The sequence below is a fragment of the Haliaeetus albicilla genome, chromosome 2, assembly GCF_947461875.1.
Source record: "Haliaeetus albicilla chromosome 2, bHalAlb1.1, whole genome shotgun sequence".
In the NCBI taxonomy this organism is placed as follows: Eukaryota; Metazoa; Chordata; class Aves; order Accipitriformes; family Accipitridae; genus Haliaeetus; species Haliaeetus albicilla.
In genome coordinates, this window is record NC_091484.1 from 76,696,588 (window position 1) to 76,722,196 (window position 25,609).

Sequence of the window (25,609 nt, forward strand, 5' to 3'; positions counted from 1 at the left end):
ATTCTTGCTGGAATCAATGGCACAGTTGACTGGTTTCTAGGATCTTTATTTCTAATGATGGAACATGGATTAAGACAGCACTGATTCGACTTTGAATTTCTCTGCGCTGGCAGTGACTACATTTCAGAGAAATCCTAAGTGAACCCTAGACTTTGCATGTAAATTGCATTCTAGTGTCCAATAAGTTCCTGAAGCAGGAGAATTAGAGAATTACTTTGGAGATTTTTAGGACCAGATTCAGGTGCACATAAACAGCAAGTGTCTCTACATTCCTTAGGGTATCAAGACGTTCTGACACAGGGACTACAGAAGATCTGTGTCTATCTGGACTAGCAACTTGGTCCCCTGAAGCATCTCAAATTGCACTAAAACCCTATCTTTTTGAAAATAAATTAAATCCTTACAGTGGAAATACTTGATGTAGCTACCTAAAAATTCCATGTTGAGTCTAAGTTAGTCACCCAGGCGCCCTCAATAATCAGTGGTGAAAAACAGAAGACTTCTAAGTGCGGATCATTACCCACAGACATCTTCATTTTATCACTGGAATTGCTTTCAGGGCTTCCGTAAATACATTGGCTTTGTGGACTATAGTGGAAGCTGAGATGCTGGGGAAAGGGTTTTATTGTATAGAGACAGATATCCAGTGCCATTTGAGATGCCTTGGGTGTCTGAGACACCCACACAGTGCTGAAGGAGTAACAATATTGGAATAGAAGCAGGAGGTCAGCTGACAGCTCAGGTGGCCCTAGCGACACGCACTGAGGCAGCTAAAGCCCACTTCTGTTTGCGTACAGACATCTATGTTTAGATTTCTTAGTCTGAACCTGTGGTGAGACACAGGAATGGGTTGCCTGGAGAGATTGTGGATGTCCCATCCCTGGAAACATTCAAGGTCAGGTTGGACGGGGCTCTGAGCAACCTGGTCTAGTGGAAGATGTCCCTGCTCATTGCAGGGAGTTGGACTAGATGACCTTTAAAGGTTCCTTCCAACCCAAACCATTCTGTGATTCTGTGTTTCTACGAATCTCGATGGAAAGAGATAGGCATCTCCAGAGAACCAGTCATGTTTCCTAAAAGTCCTCTAAAAAAATGAAGGAAGGTTTGTTTGCTGAAGGATGTTACTCAACCTATGAAAAAATGCCTAGCTTTCTTCATTGATTGTAGAGACAAATTAAAAAAAAGAAGTTTACTAAAGTGAAGTATTCTGAGCACTGGCTAACAGAGACATGCTTGGTTGTTTTTGACAGAGAAACTACAAGATTACGGCACACACACATCCACAGAGTTTGGTTGTATTAGTCAAATTACCCAAAGGCGAGGAAAGGACAATACAGCAATAATTTATGATCTCTGCTTGAGCTTATAAAAGCCTAGAAGGATGTAAAAGATACTGGTACATATGCTAATAGTTAGTAAAGACAAAATCCAAATGTTGTTCCTTTCTTTAATTCCTCTAGTTTGGGCTTCTGTTGCTAATGAATTCATCAAGTACAGCCAGTGAATATAATAGGATCTACCAATACAGACTGAAAGCAGGATTCTTGGCTGTGTTAAGGGTATGTTTTATCACCCTGGTATGATGAAGGATCTGTAATACACCTGCCAGTTCCCAGTGTACCCCACAATAGCTCCCCATATAGAATGATGTTTCCTGTTGCTGGCAATGACAGTATCCGTGTCCCTTCTTCTGGCTCTGTGTTGGGAAGAAGCACAGACTCTAGAGCAGAGACATAGTGCGTGACACTGGTTTTGCATCAGCTGACAGGCTGTGAACTTGTGCAACGCCCAAAGCTTTTCCAAGAGAAGTGTGTATGGGAAGCAATGCTCCAGCCTGGGACCTGCTGCAGAGAAGCATGGCCAGAATCCCCCTTTTACGTACACGTGGAGGCTGTGGTCACCCAGTCCATCATTTGCATGAGATGACAACGTCAGTCATCAAGCATCATGCAGGGTCCTTCCATTTGCTTTGTTTCTTTTCAATCCTTCATTCAGTCTCTCATCAGAAGTAGATTTACCAGGCTTAGCAGTGGCGCAGCCCAGGAAGCGAACTCATTGGACCTTATTTTCTGGGATATAATGGGACTTTTGTGAGCCTGCGATGAAGGTGGCATTGTTTGAAATTCCGTCATTATTCTTCTGCACTTTGATATGAAGATAAGAACAATATCAGGGATTTTTTTTTTTTGCAGTGAGACGGCATGAAGTTTTTCTCATGGAACTTGAGATTTCTATACCATAGGTATTTTTATCTTGGCTATTGTCCCAAAGCTGCCTTCACAGTCAATGGTCAAAAGTTGGCTTTTTGAGAGAATGACTCATCAGACTTATTTCAAATGTCTGCTTTCAGATGAGAGACATTGTTCTCTAGAACTGCCTATTTCTATCTATTCCTACAAAAATTTTGAGGGCTATTCAAATGTAGATGTTGGCACTTGGACAGTTGAATTCCACTCTGGAAAGCACATTTGCCAGTTACTGCTTGCTTTGTTGATGAGGATGGTTGCCTGTACTTAGACCACTAGTGGGAGAAAAGCAAATGTGATGGGAACAAGAAGGCGTTACAACAAAATCCAATGGCTTTTTGTTAATAACTTCAATTGGAAGATTTTCTCTACGCTCTTAAGAATCACTTCCTTTTCACCAGTCTATGGACTTCTGGAGGAACATTCTGACATACCACATTTGGTATCTTTAGAATCAATCCTTTTGGTATCTGCGTGTATTGTAGGATCACTTGGGAAGCTCTAGTCGTTGATCAAGTGTTGTTAGACCAAAGACTTGAGAGAGTTTTCTTAGCCTGTTCTTTTCTGTGAATTTTTTTTTACTTATGAGACTTCACCAAGCACTGATATTCTCTCATAGGTGGCCAACGACTAAAATTGCTCAGCTGTACTATTTCATTTCTTGTTTCAGCTTATTCTGAGTTACATCCACCACTTCTTAATATACCTTACAAACTTAAGCCAAGAACTTCATCACAGGAAACTGCCTACTCAATAATACATGCAATTGAATTGGACTCCTGACAGGTTTTGCATATTGATTTTTCCTCAGCAAAATAAAACTGAAGAACAGTAAGTTAAATCATCTTCAGACAGACAAGCAAGTTACAGTTCTATATCAAGTTATTAAGTACTCCATCTGCTAAGTGGTAGAAAAACATAGGTATGTACTCCCCTACCATGGTAAAAATTAGATAACTCAGTTTTACTTACTTTCAAAAGCAGAAGTGCAAAGTAACTTACATGTATAATACCATCTTAAATATGAACTCCCTAAGCCCTTACTAAGCCCTATTTTTTTCCACAAAGTTCTTCATATTTCTGCTTAATTAGACACTTAAGCTGTGCCCTTTCTTTTCTTGCAAATTACAATGGATCAGATTGTGATCTTTGAAGGATGCTGAAGAGATTTAGAAAGTGGAGACAGCCCTGCAGTATCTGCTGAACTTCTTGGCCTCTTCCATCACTGGAAGAGCACAGCAGCAGGATCTGCATGCCCAATATTCATTGTATTTATTTTTTTTTTTAGTTTCTGGACAAGGAAGGATGGGGGTGGGGAAAGGGAGATCCTTGGCTTTGCCCATGAGCTGCTAGCCAGCACTGCTGACTCAGAATGTGCATGGTAATTTGCTCCTGGCAAAAGGGAAGAAAAGAAAATGTGCAATTCCTTCCCCAAATTCCTCCTGTGAAATATAAGGAACGGGAAAGGAAAAAGGGAAGAATATCTCAATTTCATGCAGTTTTCCAGCCTTTTGTAAAAGAAATGAAGCAAAGAAGAACTCTTCTCATGTGTTTTGTTTTGGGGGCCATAAAGCTTAATGTGTTGAATTTTGCATGCTATACTAGAAAAAAAATAACTTGGCCTGTGCTGTTGTTATGCTTCCCAGCTTGAGATTTCATTTTCTAGTATGAATTCCATCACAGAAATAGGTTATTCTGTGTAGCAGGAACACTTTAGCAATACCACGCTGAAGTCTAAAGGTGAAGTTAATCTCGCATTAGCTAGCTGAAAGCAGAATGTTTTCTTAAAGTGGACTTGTAGGCTCCTCCATAGGAAAAAAAAAGAAAGGAAAAAGTTGATTCAACTAGGTTATCTTTGATATATAATTTAAGATAATTTGTTAATGTCAGATACTTCAGAAGTAGGATAGTATACTTTCTCTCTTATTGATGTGTGATCTGTTTTTTCCTCTTTTCATATCTACAAGAACATTGAAAGTTAGGGTCCAATTCTAAGCCAGCTTTTCATTATGTTTAGGTTTTCAGATATGTGCATTATCCCTGCAAGATAGTTGGAAAGGAATAGAATTTAGAAAACTTGCCATCCAGACTTCAGATTGATCTCAGTTAAAATAAATGATCTTTCTTCCTCTTCATTTCTGAATTTTGCTTCTGGATGCCCTGAAGACTCATGATTTTTACAGCTCGATGAATACATAGTGTCTTATAAATGATTTACAGATGAATCAAAGTAATTACCTGCCTCTTGTACCATACTGTAAACATGTAGTTTAGAGGCACTTTTGTTTTTAACGAGGGTAGTTTTGAGCCTCAAGCCATGCGGAAATATCGAAACAGACTCACCTCTCAGCTAATAATATATTTATAGCTACCACCAGCTTGTTTTGTGAAAAGATCACTAACAAATCACACTTTTAAGGTTTTGATAATTCTTAAACTAAACCTTTTGACAAAATAAGTGCAGCAAATGCCCAACCAGCGGGGGGGGGGTTCTGCGGTCGGCACCAGGCACAGCTCTCGCCTTTCGCCGGGGGTAATTCTACTGCTGTCAATCTGCAACCTCAATGCCCACTGAATTCAACAGGCATTTTCAACACCTCTTTCAGTAAAGAGAACTGTACTGGGCTCTGTATTTAGGGGAAAATGGTCTCCTTGGGGAACAATTGCATCACCGGATGTTAAACATCTGATTTATTGGCTAAATTAGCTGGCTAGTCTCCCAAGGCTCCTTGTACAGTTGATAGATACCGAGATTTACATTCAGTTTGCATATTAAAACACCTAAATTAAGGTGGCTTAATATGCAAGCTGAGTCCCACTCAAGGCGTATCCATAATCTCAAAGAGTTTAGCTGCCTATTTCACCTCCCAGTCCCGGATTTCCTTTCTCCATAATTCACATTTATGATTTTATTGTCTGGCGCTTTTTTTTTTTATTTTTTCTTTTGAGTAAACCAAGTGGGAACCCTAACCAACTAGCTTTGCCAGGTAAGGCACATGTCTGAAGTTAGATGGTGCAATTTTCACCCTTCAAGAGCAGATAGTTGAGTCTTGTGGACAAGCACCTGAGGTGCTCTTCTTATTGATCCTTTTCCTTGCCTTTCTGATTACCCTAAAAGCCAGTTCAGACTTCCTGAATACCTGCTTTTCCAGAGCAGCTTGCACTTTTGATAATCAAGCCATACACTTCATTCTCACACAGTTGCTAGAATTGATTGGTTTGTTTCCTTTACACAAAAACAAATCAAAGGAAGCACAGTGAAACAACGCAGCTAGAAATCACAACCAAAACAAAAGGCAGGGTTAGAATAATCCATAATTGAGTGAATAACCAGTACCCGTGTGAAAAAAAATTATTGGAAATAGAAATCAATGCACAATTAAATGCCTTAGGAGAGAAAACAATTATTAGAGTGTGTAACAAGAGTATGCCCAAACCACATGACAAGAGCAAAGCCAAACTGAAATAATGACCACAAACAATTAATTAAAATGTGCTGAAGGACTGTTATATACTTTTTGAGAACATGCCTCATCTTTGTTCCCAAGACATGAAAGTATTTGACTCTGCTCCAGGTTTTTGGTCATATAGCCAAATGACTAATATAATTCTACCTTGTCTCCCCTAACCTGCAAACTACTTAAAACAGAACACATTGTTATCATAATTGAATAAGCTAGAACAGAATTAAATACAGTACTCCCAGTCGGTAGAACTATTTCATAATGGTCTTCATACAGGATATACCAGAATCACTGATTTGTTTCCCATTATTCTTCTGGATTGAGAACCGATAAAAGATTTAAATGGTATGATTACAATAGCTGATCATTCCTGTTGACATGAATAAGATTTCTCGCTTGGGTTACAAATGGAGCATTTTTTGTGCGCTTTCTAATTTTTCTTCTACACATACCATAAACAGTTAGTCTATGGACAGAGTAATCTATCTGAGGATATATGTAAATATATTTTACATTACTATTCTCTATACCTGTATAAATACATACCTATACCTATAAATAATTTCTGCATCTAACTGGGTCTTACAGTAGGGGTTAATTTTATATCTGCTAAGTAATATGACTTCTGTTCATTCTCAGAATATCATGAAAAAAATTTGTTACACTCTTTATATATGACACTGATGCTATCACAATCCCTGCAAGTCAAAAATTATCAAATGACTGAAACATAAAGAAGTTTCTGGACCTTTGTGCTGTAACTCAAGCATGCAGAATTGTGCCCTGTAAGGTATTTTTCTCGTCCTTTGTCCAGCTAATAAGAATGTCGCAGACAATGAGAACTCCCAGCTTCCTTTTAGATATTTTAATTATGGTTTATTTTGCCTGGGTGCAGTGAATAATCTCTATGACCTCCCCAGGTCCCTTTAGGTTTATTTTCTGTTTTTCCATAATTATTCCACATTCCAATAAATACCACGAGTGAAAGAGTATTGATTATATGCATGCAAATTTTCATAGTTATTTATTACTTCAGATGGGAGTGTAATTACCTGCCCACACATATTTGTGAGCAACACCACAGAACAATTTATCTTCCTACTAGGTCTTTAACCTTTTCTAGTAAGAAAAGAGGGAGGAGGAATAATATACTTAATTCATTTTCGTATTTCTTTTTTAACTCATCTCTCAATTCTCTAAACTAATTAGTCTCTGACTTACAGCAGCTTTATACATGGAGAAACTCATTGACTTTGTTGGAATTAAAGCCTCATTTACAGGAGTAAGCAAAAGGAAAATGAGGATCTGCAGACACTTTTTTCCCAAATATGGTTAAAACCCACCCAAATACCATTCTTCCCCAAATACCACTTCCTGCAATGACTACTGTAATGGCTTTTATGGCAATAGTGACTAAACCAGCAGTGTTGGAGGTTTGCTGAATATCTCCATGTGTTACTGATGTTACTGGTCCTCTACCATAAATCGTCAAGTAGTGATGGCAGCCTCAGCACTCTCTAATGACTTCTTCCCATTTCTTCCTGTATCCTTTCAACCTTTAGACAAAAAAGATTCACCGTACTTGTTCTGATCTAAAGGTAAGCGAAGAGCAATTATCTTGTCTCTAGCAGTTCAGATTTTGCATTACCGCCACTGTAATTTTGGGCCTTCTTGTGTCCACTTCCCACGGTTTTCTGGGCATTTTCACCTAACAAGTTTCCTGTATCTAAACATCGGAAATACTTCTGACCTCTTCCTATGTCTCATTATGATGTTTATGGGTTTTAGTTTTTTGTATTTTACTATAGGTTGTTGGGAGATTTTGTATTTTGTAGCTCACACAATATAGAGTTGTAAGCAGTATGCACACATTTACTTTTTCTGGATTAAATTTATATGGCCTCTGCTTGCTGCTGATAGTGCTGGTCTGGGTGTGATGGCACTGGTGGTTCCTTCCCAGTCTACATTCCATTCCATTTCTTCCCCTTCTCTCTCTGCCAAAAAAAATAAATTTCCAGGGGGTCGGAAAAAAAAAAAGTGAAAAAAAAAAAAAAAGAGAAAGCATCCACTGTTCATTACCAGGGGAATGATTATGATAGTTCTCCATGCTTCACTAGCACCTCCTTTGTCCTTCTCCATCAGGCACTCTACCTCCCTTTTCATCTATTGATACATTGGCTTTTCGTTAGAGTTCAGATTGTAACCTGCCCAGATCAAGGCGGATATTTTGACATGAAGGCATCTAGTAGCTGGGAACCTACTGAACAGTAATGTTATTTCCTTTAGTCTCTTTGATACTGACCAAAATTTCCCAGGTGTATGCAAATCCTTGTGAGGCTGGATTGCATTTAATTTTTGGTGTTATTTTTTTCTACTCTCTGAATACATTGCAGGTAGCCAGAGAAGTTCAATATGAAACAGGAGACAGGTTTTGTTAAACTCTGACGTTGTTATTGAATCACATCTTTGCTTCAAGATTTCTTTTTCAGTTACTCCAAAACCTTGAACAAAATACAGCTTCTGTCCTCCTGTTCAGGAGTATGAAATGCAATGTGTCAACATGCCTCTTACCAAAGTCTGAACTGGCTTTTTTTGTCATGTATTTATTTCCTTTGTTTCCTCCACTAGATCATAAGGTTCCATGGGCTCTAATAAGGAATTGCTTGAGTCACCACTAGAACAATTTCCAGCAGAGGTTATGGAATTTGCACACTGGAAGAAATTAAGTTATTTAATTCAGTCACTTCTCATTCTCAGAAGATTTGAAGAAGTAAATAAGAAATAAATGCCTCTCAAGAGTATCCATATTGGCATCACTGTGGTTACATCAGGAATGAATTTGGCCCAAGATCTGTTAGAAGTTGTCTTCTGCTATAGACATGCCTTTTCCACAGAGATAACTATTTATAAACAATAGAAAAGCAAGAAAGTGAGGAGGACAGGAGTCTGAATATGAAAGGGCAGCTTGCTTCTGAGCTCTGAGATAACTCTTGCTCTGGAGAGTGTTTAGCTTTCGATGTTAACGTTTGCTTGGTTTGGTTTTCCAGCTGTAAAAAGAGCAGAAAATCTTCTCACCCTCAGAGCTACCATGAAACCTAAATAATGATAATTTGTAAATTCTTTTGAGGGAACTTAATATATGTGTAACAGAATTTAATATAATTTCTGAAATTATCAATCATATAGACTTGAGGTCAGTTGTTATTTTCAGTTGTTTAATGTCTGTCTGTTTTGATTGGTCAATTTATCCTTTAAGAAACAAGTTGCAATTCCTGAAAAAATTTATTGACTAGGCAACTGTTGAACTCAGGCTTTGCCTGAATAAGTCCTATTGAAAATCCTGTTCTACCACGTTGGGATTTTTTAGGATTGAATTGTAACCCCATACCCAGAGACTGTTTCAAGGTTTATGTCCCATTTTAGTCCCGCTTCAATGCTGTTGTGAGATTAGTTAGAAACTAACAAATCCAAGGAATATGTTATCATTTTTTTCTTTTGTGACAGAACAGATTTGAAGCCCTGAATTTATTACTGGGAAACTTCAATGCTCAAGAGACCTGCTACTAAATCTTCTCCTCATTTTCTTCCATGCAACTAAATCCTCTCTCTGTTTTCAAAGGAATGCAGACTCCAAAACATCAAAAAGACATGCTGAAAATATTTCAACTTTCTCTGTATCCATGGTAACTAGTTATCCTAGTGATCTTTACAGATGTCTTCTTCACAGACCCATAAATCTCATAATGGGCCAAATATCACTGTTCTCCATGGGTGGCAAAAGTGGCAGTGAACTGTTCAGCTGTACAGCTTGGAAAGGTTCCTTACCTACAGCCCTTGTTGAAAGCCAGCATTTGCTGGGAGGAGCCTTAATACTTGTGGGGAAAAAACATATTATATATGAATCTTTATATATATTATATATAAAAATATATAATATGTATTTATATCTATCCAGCTCCTCCATCACCAAAACCACTTGTAGGCTTAGTTAATATTGTTAATTGAAACTATTCAAAAAGGTGAGACACAGCTGATAGTGCTCCATTGTGTTGTCTTTAGTAAATCACTTTTTACGGGTAGGTTGTGCATGTAAAGGGGAGGATTCATTTGGGCAGGATCTGACAGAGGAAGGTCGGGCTTTGTGGAAGAGGAACGTATCTTTCTGGTTCTTACTCTACTGCTTTCTTCTCAAACTGTGTCTTTACTCTGCAAACTTCAGCCAGTATTTTTACTATGCTCTTCCCAGAAATTACTGTGAGCCCAGTCATTTAAGGATTAAAATTTGTAGCACTGTGATGTACGAAAAGCCTGCTAGGCACTGGTGGAAGAACCTCCCTTTTCCCGTCTCTCTCGGCTTGGAGAATTAATGGAAGGTAGAGTTGATAAAGAAAAGTTCATGACCGCTTCTCCTAAGAAGCGAGGGGAGCGAGTCAGAATGGTGTGGTGGTGGGGTAGGATGATGACAGTCATTTCGGATGCCACCGGCAATGAAAGAAGAGAGGGGTACGGGCTGCTGCCAGGCAAGGCTCCCTCCAGCAGTACCCCATCATCTCACATAACACATGGCCCGAGTGATGCCAGATTATCTGCAGCTGGCGAGCTTGGCACTGGCTCAGGTTCTGGCAGCTTCTGAGTCTCGTTCTGTCCTCCAGCAGTGTTGGAGTAAAATCTCCCATTTTTTTTAGCGATTTCACAGAGTCTCTCTACCTCCAGAACAGCAAACTGGTGACTCTCTCGTAGATGAATAACCAATCCTTTTTATTATATTTAAAGAAAGGGTTTTTTTAAAAACCACACCTCTCCATTTCCCAGATTATTGGCTTTCTACTCTTCTGTATAATTAGACAAAGAAGTGTTCCAAAGATTTTGCCAAACTGAAGTTTCCCTTTAAAACTTTCTGAAGCTCACCTAAGGCCATTTGGTTGGCAGCATTTAAAGGATTCTGGACATTTTCTTGGGTGAGGTTTTCTTGGCAGGTAACAATGCAAGAACAGAAATAAGTTCAAGCTTAGAATAAATATGCTGTGATTGTAAAGAATTAAACAGCTTTAAAAGAAGAAAAAAGGTTTATTCCTCTCTAATTATAGATAACAGCTCCTATCATTTAAAGGCTGATCTTTGCCATATATAAAATGTTCAAGGAAAAAAAAAATAATTTGGTATTAACCCTTCCTTTTGAGGTGTGTTTCACATGAGACCTAGACAAGAACCTTTCACCCTCGAGATTAGTTCTAATGGTTTGATTTTTGCATAAATGAGATCTTCATTCTCTTTTCACCTCTGAGACAGGTCATGGTAAAACAGTGACTTGTGTATGTATTTGTATCTACTTTTACCCCCCACCAAAGTAGTAGGAATAAGGATAGAGTTCTAATTTATAATTTGTGTGGCTCAGTCCTTAGATGGTCAGAAGGTGAACCAAGGTGCTTCAGTGACGCAGAACATCCAAGCCAGGTGAAATCCTCTCTGTTGAACTTTGGTAAAAAAGACTAGCTCTCAGTTCTAAAATATACAATTTATGTTTGACAAATGCAAAGCATACGCACTTAATATTTTGAGAGCTAAAGCCTGCTATCTTCATCTTATCTTTTTCTTCTCTTATGCTATAAACCCCACCATTCCAATCAAAGAAAAACTACTGTTTCTGTTTCTTCCACTTTTAGCTTTTAACATAATCTAGGATTAACTTGGTACATAGGTAGTGAAATATCTCAAATAATTTTTTCCAATGTTCTCTTTCATATATTAAGCTGATGTTTTTAATAGTTCTTTGAAAACAGTGCTGCACTTAGTACATCTTAGATCTCTGAAAATGTCATCCTGTAAAACAACTCACTTTAATGATAACGGTGTACCAGTACAAAATGCTATCGTATTTTATATAATTATCATTACTTAAAAAATGGATTCTAAATAGTCATAATATAGTGTTGCATAACTTTATACCCAGGACAGCAGTTACCTAGAGAAAGGTAATGGAAAATATTAAGGTAGGCCGACTGTTGGTAAGTTTGACCACAGTTTATTTTTCTTCACATGCAGCCCTAGCTGAGTCAGTCACTTTGACTATACATGTGGAACTCCTCTGCTCTGATTCCAGCTGGTTTAAGCCTGAGATTAGGCTTTCTCTTGGTGCCTTTTCTAATCAGTGGAGGAAAACACTCATCTCCAGAGGATAATTTATCTTAGAAACCCTCTGGCAGTGCCCTCCGGAGGTGTCTGTTTTTCTTCACGCACTGTAAAAGGAATGTAGAACTTAGCTCAGATTTGCGTATATAATGTTTATACCATTAAGGTGAATGAATTCCATGTTGGACAATGCAAAGGGCAGCTTGGTGCAGCAGTAGCAAAATTTGGAGAGAGGAACAAATTCTTAGTGTAATAGCTGTTCCAGATGACATATGCTGAAAGAATAAATAGACTTTGTTCAAATAATTCCAAAGTCTATAAGGAACAGAACTGGGAAGGAAAAACCCTTCCCTTTTCTCTGCTCAGCTTCCTCTTGTGCTTAGTCTTTCATGCCTACTTTGCATATAAGATATCTTAAGGAAGGAATAACTTTTCTTTTCCCTTATGCATTATCAAGTATTCTCTTTTCCAACATAGAATGTCTTCCGTTAGTGTTTTTCCCCTTTGTGTTTTTTTCCTCCTTTTATAACTTACTCTGGAATATCAGTTGATGTTTCTTTTTTACTCTCTTATGGCCTGGACTTTCAAAAGAGACTATTGAATCTGAGTGTTATAAGTTTGCTTCCCAACTCGAAACATCTACAGAACCACCATTTCTGTAATAGGAGCTCCTGTAAGATACTTTTACTTTGAAATGTCAATTACTTTTGAAAATCTAGGCCCTATACCCAGGCCTCACTTAAGCCTTTATTTATTTTGGTATTTACCTAGATTTATGAAAGAACAGATAGGACCTATCTCATTTTCCTCTCTCTCTGGAAGGCTATATATGTAGTATGCCCTTTAAAAGTTATTGTGCGTCGCATAATTCAGTTTAATATGCTGGCTTGTAACATTACATTTCCTTTGATATTACTCTCCTGAAGGCAATATGACCTTGAAGGTGATATTTTAAACTAATAAATGAGGAGACGAACTGAAAATCAAACTGAATGCTGTAAGCCAAAAGGATGGATTTTCATCTCAAGCCTTTATTTCCATACATGAAAAATAGGGAAGTCTAACATTTATATATTTACATTTTTTCTTGATTTCCTAAGGAAACAAATTTTATGCGAATTCTTGTCTATTCCCTTCTGTGTATGAATCCATAAATCCCTTTGTCCATTGTCCTGTCATTCCCTTTTTCACTCCCCTCCCTCACCCAATAATTTTGAGTCCTCTGAATAAAGTCAGCAACATTTGACAGAGGTGCACTAGTCTTAAAGCTGCAAATTCCTGTATATTTTGTGAAAACAGTGTGATGAGTACAAGAAAGGTGTCAAAATAAATATTGTCATGGACAGGGGGACAGGTAGGACTGATCCATTTTGTTAAGAAGAGTGAAAGAGTGAGCAGTGAATTAGTACACAGGGTCTTGTCATCCAAAAAACACGTCTCTGCTTTTGCACCTTCCCTTGCCAAAAAGTTAGTAGTGATGAGAAGGAGGTGTGTTACGCTAGGGACAGGAGAAGGACATGGGAGGATGTTGTGGGTACTGTTAAGATGATTTAAGTACAGAGAGTGTAAATGAGGGTATTGCAGTAGAGGCACTATGAGAAAATAGGATATAAATCCATAGAAAAAGAAGAGTTTGTACATAGTCCTGGTGACACAGTGACTCCATGTTGATGGAAGATAACAGGCGCTATTCTCTGTGGATTTAAAGTGAGGTCCATTCCTTGAACTCAGTGAACTTCAGCTATGGGGCTGCCTAAAATCTGGTTTTATATCTAGCCACTATCAGATCTGGGACTCTCAAGACAGCCCTGGACAGAGGAGAAAAAAAAAAGATAGGGGCGGTAAGCAATTTCAGAATTGCTCTTTATCACTGCTATTCTACCAGTATGGCTTGGTTTGGTTGTTTTTTTGTTGTTTTTTTTTTTCTCTTGGTGCTTGTCCAGACATTTCGGGTACGAGGGGAGCCTTTCAGCTGCCAGGACTAGCAGGTTAGAGAGAAAGTGTTGTGCTCTGAGAGGCTTAATTTGAAGCAAAAGACAGGAACAAGGCTTGTGTGAACCTTCACGAAGGAAGAATGACTAGAATGGTTTTATTGTTAGGTATAATTTTAAAAATGCATCAGAAGATTCTGCAATGATAAATATCCATAGTTTCCTCCTTGTTATGAAATTCGGCCTTTCTCTGAAAGAGCTGTTCTTTTTCAGTGGCTGCCAACTCAGATCCATCCTTAGGTATATGAGGCACCTCTGTCAGCTTCAACAGAGGTAAATTTAAACTTAGGTGTGGTGGGCTTCATATGAAATTCATAAAAATTCCGTGTTGCGCTTCAGCTGAAATCAGGAGTCTGTTTTTTGAAGTACATTTCACAAGAACAGTACAAGGTGGATCCAGCCACAGGAAGCTTACAGTCCAAACATGAGATTTATCTCACTTTTACATGAAGAAGCTTGACCCAGAGATGTAGGGATTGATCACGTAAGGGATTTTCATAAGCAACCACTGTGGTTTGCCTGTGGTTTGAATTGCTCAGGAGCTACACAGGTATACTGACATTGTCCACAGCCTGCAGTAACATGTCCCAACCCTCAGCTGGACTCCTCCGCTCAGGATCGGAAAATGGCTAAGGGAGGCTCCATAGCCACTGGTTAGCCCTCTGCCCAGAGGGGAGAGCTGGTTCAGCTCTACTCCAAAACACCACATAGACCCTATGGGCAATACAAGCTTCAACCATTTAATAAGCAGCTGGCTGGGCTAAGCTAGTTCTTAGTCTTATTCTACTGAGTGTAGCCAGTGGAGAGATGGAAGTAGATTTCACAGGGTGATTCACCACCTTAAAATGGGATTTTCTTTATCTGGAAAGTCTCTCTCCATGAACTAGAGAGGCAACTTTACTTAGCTGTATAGGCTAAAAAGGGTAAGTCTTAGGTATCTGAAGTTAAACCAATCCTGACTAATCCTATATTTGAATGATCACTTTGTGTTTCCTCAAAAGTCAGTGACAAGGAAGGGGGCTCCCAAAGGATCATCCATCCCACCGAAGAACAGGTAACTGCTGAATAAGATGAAGCACTCTTCTGCCCACGCTATGAAGAGGACATAAGTACTTACTCAAGACCAGATGCCAAGTGTTACACCACTTATGTTAGCTAAGATGAAACCCACAATGTTTACCAAACATGAATTTCAGTCTGCAGGTTGCAGTGCAGACTTGGGAAAGAAAGGCAGGATTTGTGCTTTCTCCACAGTGCCTTGTTTTCAAGACCACCCATTAGCAAGACCACCTTTTTTTTTTTTCCCCACTCCAGCCCACATGAAAACTTGCTCTTTAAAACCATTTCTTGTTGTTACTGATTTCTAACATGTTAAGAAGCAGGAAAATTTGCCTACTTGAAGCTGCACCTTGCTGCTTGCAGTATCTGAGCTACCTCTTTCAAAACTAGTTTGGGCATCCCTACGTGACACGGAATGGAGACATACCGTCAGTGCCAGAGGAGACCACCGCTGTGCAGTTTCACACTCAAGTCACATTGATTTCCGTGGGCAGATTTCACCCAGCAGGAGTTGCTGGCTGTATCGTGGTTTACAAATGTAAGGGGATTGTGCACGCTGTCCTTTATTCCATTTAAATTTTTTGTCATCCTTTTCTTTGCTCTTCTAAATTGTTTGTTTCAAATATGCTTTTCCAGGCAGGATCAGGCAACATTCCCAGCGGTAGTGTTCTTTCCAATCTCAATCACTCACCTATTTTAGTAACTAAGGCAAATCACTTCACTCTATGCCTCTCTCTCCCTCTCTTCCAATGTCAGCACATCAGTGCTTTCTAGCACAATGAATTTATAGTGTCTTTTTAAATGGAGCTATTTTTTAGCTCTGCATGGTATTACCACAAAAACAGCCACCTGGTATAACTGAATTTGACACACAGTGCTATGCAATATTTATTCCGTGTCTACATTTTCTTTTCTGCAGTATGGGGATTTCCTTGCATTTCTCTAGGTTGGTTTGCAGTATCTGTTGCTATCCCAGCATTTGGAAGACAACTGATATTGAAGACATAAGAAAGCTTTCCCTATTCCTATCAAAATCATTTAATTTGAGCAAGCAAGGCTAGCAGGTGGTTCTCAGAAGATCTCATTAGCCACTTTGCCTGTCTCTAACACCTCTTGTAAGCAAATATCTCATTACCGTATCCTTTACTTTTGTACAGAGTGCCATACATCAGTGAACTACAAACCCATTACTACATGTCTTCAGAGTTACATGGTAAACACAGTCCCTACTGCGTGGACAGACACTAGCTATCAAAGACAATAAAATCTAATAGTGCTCAATGTGATCTTGATTTCCATCTTCAGTACGCTAACCATATCACAAAACTTTTCAAACCCCAGCCCTTGACCCTTTTGGAGATGTTCTAGTGAATCACAGCACTCATACAAAGATATCCTCATCTAGTAAAGGAAACAACCTGGCATAGGAGTGAAAAAAAGAGAGGAGGAGGGGGAAATGAAAAGGATTCTTTTTTTCCATGACGATTTAATAACCATTTTTGCAGTAATATAGTATTTTGGTGGGTCTGGCAAAGCTGAGGGATTTTTATCTAATAGAGTCAGGATTTTACATGGTTATTAATTTATGTTATGTAATCTGATGATATATCCTTTGATTTGAAAGAATGATTATCAACTGCTTAGCATATGCCATCATTGTAGCATCGTAATAGTGTTGTTTGACACTGACCTAATTCTTCAAACACTTTATCACTCAGAACTGCCCTATCCACCACACATGGTAGTATCTGGCTTGTATTTTTGTGAGGAGAAGATAGGGTTTGATTCCTTGCCCCTGAAGCTGATGGAAAAAAATACACTAATTCCAGCCCTGTGAGCATGCATTCTCCACTGATGGAAATCTGCTACTATCACCAAAGTTGATAAAGCTGTTTTTACACTGTTTTTACAAGTTGATAACCCATACCTCATCATATTGTACTTGTGCCAGTCTGAAAGTATAACACTTTGAAGTATTATCTGTTTTTACTGAAGATCTTATTTTTCTTGGCACATAGTCAAAGAGAGCATATTAATGGAAAACCACTTAGAAAATCATGTAACTTGCAGCTTTTAATAGTTGATAAAATGATATGCTTGATCTCAACATCGAATGCAAATAAGTAGTGGAGATGTTTATATTTAGGTTTTCTTTCTTTTCCTGCTGAGGTAGAAGATCATTCCCCTTCGAGATTCTTTCACTAAGTCATTTTTTAAAACATTAATAGGAAATTCAAGAGATTGCTCTGAGTTCTCCTGTACACTGGGTAAGTCTTCTAGGTTTATGAGCTAGTAAGGTAGTGGTTTACAGAATTACAGGAGGGCTATTATGCTTCTTGGAAGCCAGTCATAGTTTGTCATGTCTCTGACACAGTGATCAGAGAGAAGCAGGGGCTGGGCTCCTTTTTTTGTACTTACAATAGCACATGGGACCTGAATTTTTCCTATATCCTAAGAGAAGACAACTCCCATCCACAATCTCATCACCTCCTCTTTCGACATGCATGTGACAGGAGGTTGGTCCTTTACCGCTTAGATCTTTAGTTCCAAGCTTGTTACTTGAAGTCTAATCTCTGAACAGTTGGTTAAATGCCTGATTCTGTCTTCAGCTTATGCAAAGTAATCATTAGGGGTTGTAATCATTAGGGGTCAAAATCATCCTTTTGGCATTGTGAGTTTATATTCTCCGGACTAAAGCATGCAGCAAAGATAGTGAATGATATTACAACAGTTCTTTACTAAGGAGGGACATTTCCACTCCCAATATTTTTTTAAGAAAAAAAAACAGCATGAAAGAGGTGAGCTTCCCTCCCTCACATATCCACAAAACTGGCTGTAGGATGAAGCAGAACCTGTTTTTCAGTTTCCAGTCATCTCCCTGTGTCAAATTCCAAAATGTGCCAATACCCATGCTTTGACAAGGATTAGAGCCAACAGAAATTTATAGAACTTAAATCAAAGATGTGAACCATAAACAAAAAAGTTTTAACCCGGCACTACTGAAAGATAGCTAAATGGCAGCAGATTTCATGCTCAAGGGAAAATTAGTTTCTGGTATATGTTGGAGTGATTTAACTGGGACTAAGAAATGTCATCTTCTGTGAGGGTAGAGTCTGGCCACTATTGTGCCATGCAACTACATTTTATGCTATTCCTATGAATGAAATTTTTTTTATTCCAGGGAAAGCTTATTAGAAAATGATACTGTGTATTATTCTAAACGAGCACATGTTCATGGGTAGAAGAAAAAAACAACTATAAACCACAATAACAGCGTGAAGAAAGGAATGGGTTTCCACCACTAATGTATTTTATCCCTCCTTCTTTTCTATAGGTTGCCCAGGAATGTGGGACAATATTACATGTTGGAAACCTGCAAGTGTGGGTGAAATCGTGTTTGTCAAGTGTCCTGCACTGTTCAGATTTATCATCTCTGAAGACGGTAAAGTATTTCCTCTTTGTTCTTTGCTTCTGTCTGATAAAGCTGCATGGCCAGCATGAATGTAAAACCTCATTCACATACTCAGTATAAAGGGAAATCTAAAACTACAGTAGTCTGGATTTGGGCTTCAGTTTAAAAAATACTGTAGAAAGCCAGGATGTTTGTGTGTAGATATGTGTGTGTGTGTGTGCGCGCGCACATGTGCAGGGGTACGAGGGAATGTGTGAAAAAAGCCTTCACAGACTGTACAAGATGAAAATATCACCAACTTTAATTGCTAAAGGGGATGTTCTGCCCTTGGGTCTCCACTGAAATCAATGAGACCTGAAACTCTGTTTGGGTCTTCAATAACTAATCATCACAATTCAAACCTATTTTAGAAAAGACTAAAACTCAGAGTGCATTCTGCTCATGCTTAAGGAGAACATAGGCATGAGATGACCAATGTGAGGAGTTCTCATGTTGGGAGTCCATTAAAGATTCCTGCCTTTTTGTGGTCTGTAGAAATGAGACCTCACCATCCTTCTGCCCCTTGCAGTTGGCATCAGCAACCAAACAAGCATATGAAAAATTGGAAATTGGGCTGTTTCTGCTTCCAGCATGCATTGCTGCCTAACAAAATTGTCCCTTGTCTTGCAAAAAACACTGCAGATGGTCAGCTAGGCTGGTGCATTTTCTCTTTTCTCTCTTTCTGTTACCACTTTAAGCTCGGACCAAAAGTCCCATGCACTCACCATCGTTGGTAACCAAATCCTGTTAGACCCCACTTCAATCCTTATACAACCCAGCCGCTGCTCCCAAATGAATTGCTGTTAAAAGGAGAACCTATCTTAGTAGTAGTAATACTAACTATTTGACATAGTTATTAATATTACCTAGTGCTTTTTAATGGTAAGAGTCTCCGTGCAAGCTACAGTTTGCATGATACCAAAAACCTCTTTGTCCTTTCTCAATTTTTTTAACCTTTGAAATGCATGAAAATTTGCCTGGTAAAAATAAAAGTGTGTAGACAGGAGGAAATAGCTAATTGTTCATGGCAGATATATAGATTAGGTGTTATCTTGAATTCCTTTTTTATTTTTTTCATGATTCCATGAAATTATCTTCCCAGCTAGATGACTGAGAGTGCCTAAGTCCTCCCACCAATGTTATCTAACAACAAGCTTTTGCTGATACTTAACACAGTATTGTCCATCTCCTCCCAGCACCCATCTAGGCTACTGCAGATCACTTAATTAGCACTGTCCATTGAGGAACAAGTTCATCATTGTCCCCCAGGATCCCTTTTCCCTAAAATTATTTTACCAATGAATAATTCATTTACAGTCTTGAGTCCAGAATCCACCTTCTCTGTGTTACCACACACAGAGCACAATTTGTGGGTGACAGTAAGTGTTCCATACACAGCTCCAGAAACACTGAAATCCCCACCTTTAAATCCATCTGTCTGAACTCATCCAGACACTGAAGCAAGTGCCAATGCTCTTGTGAAATGGAAAGGAATTTAAGGATGATCATCTAAATTTACCCATATGAAACCTGAGATTTTTCTCTGTATGAATCCTCTAGACTCCATCTGTAGTCAGTGGAGAGAAAGAGACCCACAGAAGGCAAATTATGTTATTCCAAGAGACATGAAGTGAATCATACCTTGGAGATACCTCTCTTTATCCAGCAAGTACTAAGGGCAATTCACTTAAACTAGGCAACTAATTTTTGAACGGGGAAAGATAAGTCCCTCTTTAAATTATCAGGTATAAAAATATAATTACTGCTGTAATTCTGTGTGCTTTAATTATAGCCAGTATAATTAAATATAATCTTTACTGCTGTGATATTTTTTCAGTATTGACTCGGTGGGTACAATGGCACATACTGAGCCATCCGTGTTTAGTGATAATAGAAAAACCAACATGTCAGCATCCAGTAGGGTTTGTGTCTAGCATAGGTAAGGTAATATTTTTCCCTCTTTCAGTTTGGTGGGTGTTTTGGGGTGTGTTGGGTTTTTTTCCCTCAATTCTCCATGACTTTGCAATCAATTTTTGTTGACTACTTGTGAGCCTAATTGTCAAGCCAATTTTGGTCATCCTTTGCACAGGATATACACTCAACCAAAAGTTTTCACTCCTCAGTTATCAGTGATGCTTGCATCCCGTAGGCAAAATACTTTTATGTTATTTATTGCGCATCAGCAGATGGCTGATGTATAGTTATCTTCTGAAATAACTGCGGGAGGCCTGTTGCTCAAGACAGCACCTGTCCGAATTTCCATTACAAACCCTCCTTTTCAGTGACTTGTAACTTACACCCCCTACACACCCTCAAGCTACGATGTGCTGACACATGGTGACATAACATACCACTTTTCTCTCTCTCCCTGCATGTTTTGGATGCAGTGCTCAGAGATATGCCTTCCTGACTCCATCCCTACAAAATCAGGCAGCGTCCCTATAGTCTTCCTGGGATACCTGTCTCTGCTTCCACTGCCTGTGCATTTCTTTCTTGCCCTTTAGTCAGACCAGCAGGTCTTGACTCAGCCACGCCAGTTTCTTGCCTTCTTTTCCTGATTTTTAAGCTCTTGCAGTCTGTGGAAAGCATCCTTAAAAATCTGCCAGCTCTGTTCTGTTCCCTTGTCCCTCGGGGCAGCTTCCCAGGGGCTCCTATTGACTAATTCCTTGGAGAGCTGGAAGTTTGCTTTCCTAAAATTCAGGGTCTTGACTTTGCTCTTCACCTGACCCTTAACACTCAGGACCGCGAACTCCTCCAGTGCATCATCCCCGCAGCCCAGGCTGCCTCCAATCTTGATGTCGTCGACTGTCGTGGTTTAACCCCAGTCAGCAACTGGGCACCACGCAGCCCTCCCTCCCTCCCACCCAGTGGGATGGGGGAGAGAATCGGAAGGAAAAAAGTAAAACTCATAGGTTGAGACAAGGACAGTTTAATAGAACAGAAAGGAGGAAACTAATAATGATGATAATAACAATAATGACAATAATAATGATAAAAGAATTGGAATATACAAAACAAGTGATGCACAATGCAATTGCTCACCATTCGCTGACTGATGCCCAGTTAGTTCCCGAGCAGTGATCTGGCCCTGCCCCAGCCAACTCCCCCAGTTTATATACTGGACATGACATCACATGGTCTGGAATACCCCATTGGCCAGTTTGGGTCAGCTGTCCTGGCTGTGTCCCCTCCCAACTTCTTGTGCCCCTCCAGCTTTCTCGCTGGCTGGGCATCAGAAGCTGAAAAATCCTTGACTTAGTCTAAACACTACTTAGCAACAACTGAAAACATCAGTGTGTTATCAACATTCTTCTCATACTGAACCCAAAACATAGCACTGTACCAGCTACTAGAAAGAAAATTAACTCTATCCCAGCTGAAACCAGGACACCAACATCATCTAATCCCCTCCCTCCTCAAAGACAAGGTTAGCTCAATATGATCTATTCCAGAGCTTAACTAACCTGTTACCTATTAATGGGAAAGATCTTTTTTTTTTAAACAAAAAGTAATATAATTTTTAGGGGGGGGGGGAAGAAAAGCTCTATCATAACCAGATCTATATAAAATAAAAGGCTGAAATAATATTTTTACATTATTTGCCTAACATTTACAGACCTGTTCAAATACTGTACTTCTCATTTGACCTGTAGCAGGGTGATAGTATGACCCTAAGGGAGGAGTAGTCAGTCCAGTGTAAACATATGTCCTGCTTTCTTTATCTTCTTACAGGACCACTAGCAAAAGTGACAGCTATTACCTCTTGTAGTGCTGGGTTTGAGGGGTTATTGGACATCTGTTCAGTAGGAACAAAACCGAGATTCACAATTGATTAGATAAACAAATAAACATTTAATCTGGAGTAGTTTGAAATCTCTACAGATTCGGCTAGATTTGCACTAGTGACCCCAAGGTGGAAATGTCTACATCCATAATCACTCTCCTGGGTGAATCAGCATGAGTTTTCACTATCATTGCTGCTAATTTTAATTACAAGTGTATTTGTTTCAATGAGGGCTTAATGAAAAAAGTCACATGATATGATGGTGCCTTAAATAAAGGGTTATTAGGTAACTAAAATGTTTCTAAGTTGTGGTTAAACACATCTTATAGATCGTTACAGCATGCTCTGGCTGCTGCAATGTTTCTAGAAAATGTAACTAGGCTAGGCACTGACACTAGTATTTATTAATAGCATATTCATTCCTAATACAGCAAAATTTTCATGTGACCAAAAGTTTGCCCTGTGAAGCATTGAAGCACCTGTAGGTACAGCTGCTTGTATAACAGGCCAACCATATGATGTTACTCTTAAAGAGGGGGTAGGAGTTATCTCATTTGGCTTTGGATATCTCAAAGTTACATGTTTAAGTCTGAACTGATCGCATGGATTTCTGGTTCAGTAAATAGAAAGCAATGGGTACTCGTAGAAGATGTTTCGTCTGACCTATCATCTCAAATACTTATCTTGAGATGAATGAAGTCACTGGAAGGGGCTGTTTGTTTTATGAATGTCAGAAAGGAGCTGGGATGTCTGATTTCCATATGCAGTAAAAAGAAAAAAAAAAAGTAAAAAAAAAGATACAACAAAATAAATATTAACCAACTAAACTGTCATCTGCAGAGATGCTTTGTTGAAAAATTATCTATGGATTTGGCTAAAAATACCAGCCGTTGCTGTTTTTAATTTGAAAATATATTCTGCTTTAACCTTCACTGCAATTGAACTGAGTAACATTTGAACTCGGGTCAATGTCGTACAGAAAGCTTAATGTTAAATCCCATGCTGTGTGGTTGGTGACCCTTCCTTGTAAAATCTCATTTCACTTCTCTGCTCCTCCAAAATCACTAGAATTTTTCATCTCCTTTCAGATGCAGACTGTGAACAAAAAGATTGTTCTCAAAATCTCTCCACATGAAAAAAACATACTAGCTCCTGAGTATTTTCTGATCTAGTAGATTAAAGATTTACAGTAGCTTTCCTTCTAGAGGGATCCTAAATATTAATTTCTTTTCCCCTTCAACATTCATTTCTTCAATTGATATCCATCAATTCACAATTTTATTTTCTCTGGGAGCTATAACTTCCATGATGTCACTGTTGCATATTGTGCTTTCTCCAGTGCTTTCCTAGTACCGACTCCAGAGACAACCACCCTAGAATGGGATATATTTAAAGCATTCTAAGGAGTCTTTGCAAAGGAAGAAGAAAAGTGTGTCAAGGTGTGATGTTGCATTTCAGTATAACATAGCAAGACCTAGAGATCACCCCAACATAGTGATCTGCCCTTCTAGCTAGAAAATTTTCTCTGTTTCGTACTTTTTCCTTTTTTTTTCCCAGACAGAGGCAATACTGCCTAATAGTGGAAATCTACAGAAGGCAAATACATGCTTTTCATTCTTTATCCTGCACAAGTGAGATATTCTGGAACCCATAAAGCCACATTACTCAAAAGGACCATTGAAAGAAACTCAATAGCCAGATCAGAAATGAGCATATTTTTAGATCTTTGATTTGCAGTAAAAACTAATAGAAATGATAATAGGCAGCTTCAGAGCATTGCCATATGCTCCACATTGAGAAAATGCTTTCATTCACAAATACAAATAATAAATATGATTAGCTCTTACTGAATCTTCCAGCAATTCAGAATGTTTATCTAGTGCTCAGTCTAGGACACTACCTGCTACACCCAAAAGAGTATTACTACAAGGCATGGTTTCCTATGTAAGACAGAGAAAATGTGCATAATTTTTACCGAAGACATAAAATGTATCCTATGTTGATACCAGGATTAAGGGGTCCTAATTAAAATCCAGTAGAATAAAGAATGTATCCAGGTATCATAGAGCTTAAGAGGGAGTTACATCCTATGCTCACATTTTTGAACCAAAGTGTTTGGCTTGCTGCTACTCTGGAAGTTATATGACTTCAGTGCTCAACCAACAAGCTTTATTGCCCCTGAGAACAAGAAATTAAAAATAGTCTATTACTGATCCCATTAAAAACACTGGGAGAAACTCAAGTATTTTGTCACAAGAACACCAAGCTTCATATATTCTGCACTAGAGATATCATGGGTGGAAAACGGGATTTATGGATGCAGGGTTAATTGGATTTGGGAAGCCATCTGTGGCTTCTTTCTACTGTCTGAGTTTAGATGTTATCCCTAATCAAACAGAATAGGATATCAAGAGAAGAGGTTACGAGAGGGGAAGTGATACTACATGTTCACAGGTGGAAGGCCCTTCTGTGTCATTTCTGGGGAAACAGTCCTGGTAAAGTCTTTAAGCGCTGACTATGTACCACTGTGAAAATGGTATGTAACTCCCAAACTGGATGAAAAGACAATAAAAGTAATTGTCTTCCCAAGGTGAAAGCTGTTGAAAATATTTACAAGTTACAGTTTCTATTAATTTGGGTTATGTATTGATATTTTTTGATATAGATAGAAAGAAAAGGTGATTGTTAAAGATCGGGGCCTTCTAAACAACAAAATGTACCTGGAAGATTGTGCGCTCATTTTCTACTGAAGTAAAAGATGCAGGTTTTCTTTGCTACTCACTGAAATTAAGGTCAGCATTGCAGCAGACTGAAATTGGAAATTGCATTTGCCTGTCAAATAGGCAAGGCAAAAGATCAATGCAAAGGTCTAGATTTCTATTCAAGTATATGTCACCCCTGGTGCCCTGGTGGGTATTTCAACATCGAGCATGAAAACCAAGGGAAGAAAAACACCAGAACCAAGCAGTAGTCTCTGAAAAACAGACATGACCTATCCCATTGCATTTTCATCACGGGAATAATAATGAGCCATCAGAGCTTAATTAGTCTTTGAACCAACCAGGACTCTGTGCATACCTTAGATCCATCCTTCACTTTATATAAGAGCCTATGTAGCATTCAGAAGCAAGTTCAATGCAAAGGTATCTGGTTTTATGTATATACATGCTAGCTAAAGGTTTTGGACAGCTTTGAAAGCTGTCTGCAGATTGCATATGTGTTACCGTTGCTTAGTGTTCAGCAAGTCCTAGAAAGAATTGCAAGATAAAGAATGGGTACAAGAGATCTACCAAGTGTTGATGTTAAAAATAATGTCTTGCCAATAACCAAGATAATAATGTTTACTAGATAACAAGTCCTTTCCTGCTGGTTTTCATCCCTAGGCTTTCCACAGGCAGTAAAACCATGGGATTACTTCATCTTTTCTAAAGGGAGGAGGACAAGCTATAATTAAGCATGCTTCCTTGGTCACAGCATCACAAAGT

At 38.8% G+C, this 25,609-nt stretch overlaps 1 protein-coding gene across 5 annotated transcripts in view; it reads left to right on the forward strand.

Moving 5' to 3' along the window:
* The window catches only part of ADCYAP1R1 (ADCYAP receptor type I), a 152,413-nt gene that overhangs the window by 69,788 nt on the left and 57,016 nt on the right, over nucleotides 1–25,609 (forward strand). For all 5 annotated transcript variants that reach the window (XM_069778305.1, XM_069778306.1, XM_069778308.1 and 2 more), the window contains exon 4: nucleotides 18,224–18,331. In XM_069778305.1, coding sequence (XP_069634406.1) covers nucleotides 18,224–18,331 — 108 coding nt within the window. The remainder of the gene's footprint in view (nucleotides 1–18,223; nucleotides 18,332–25,609) is intronic.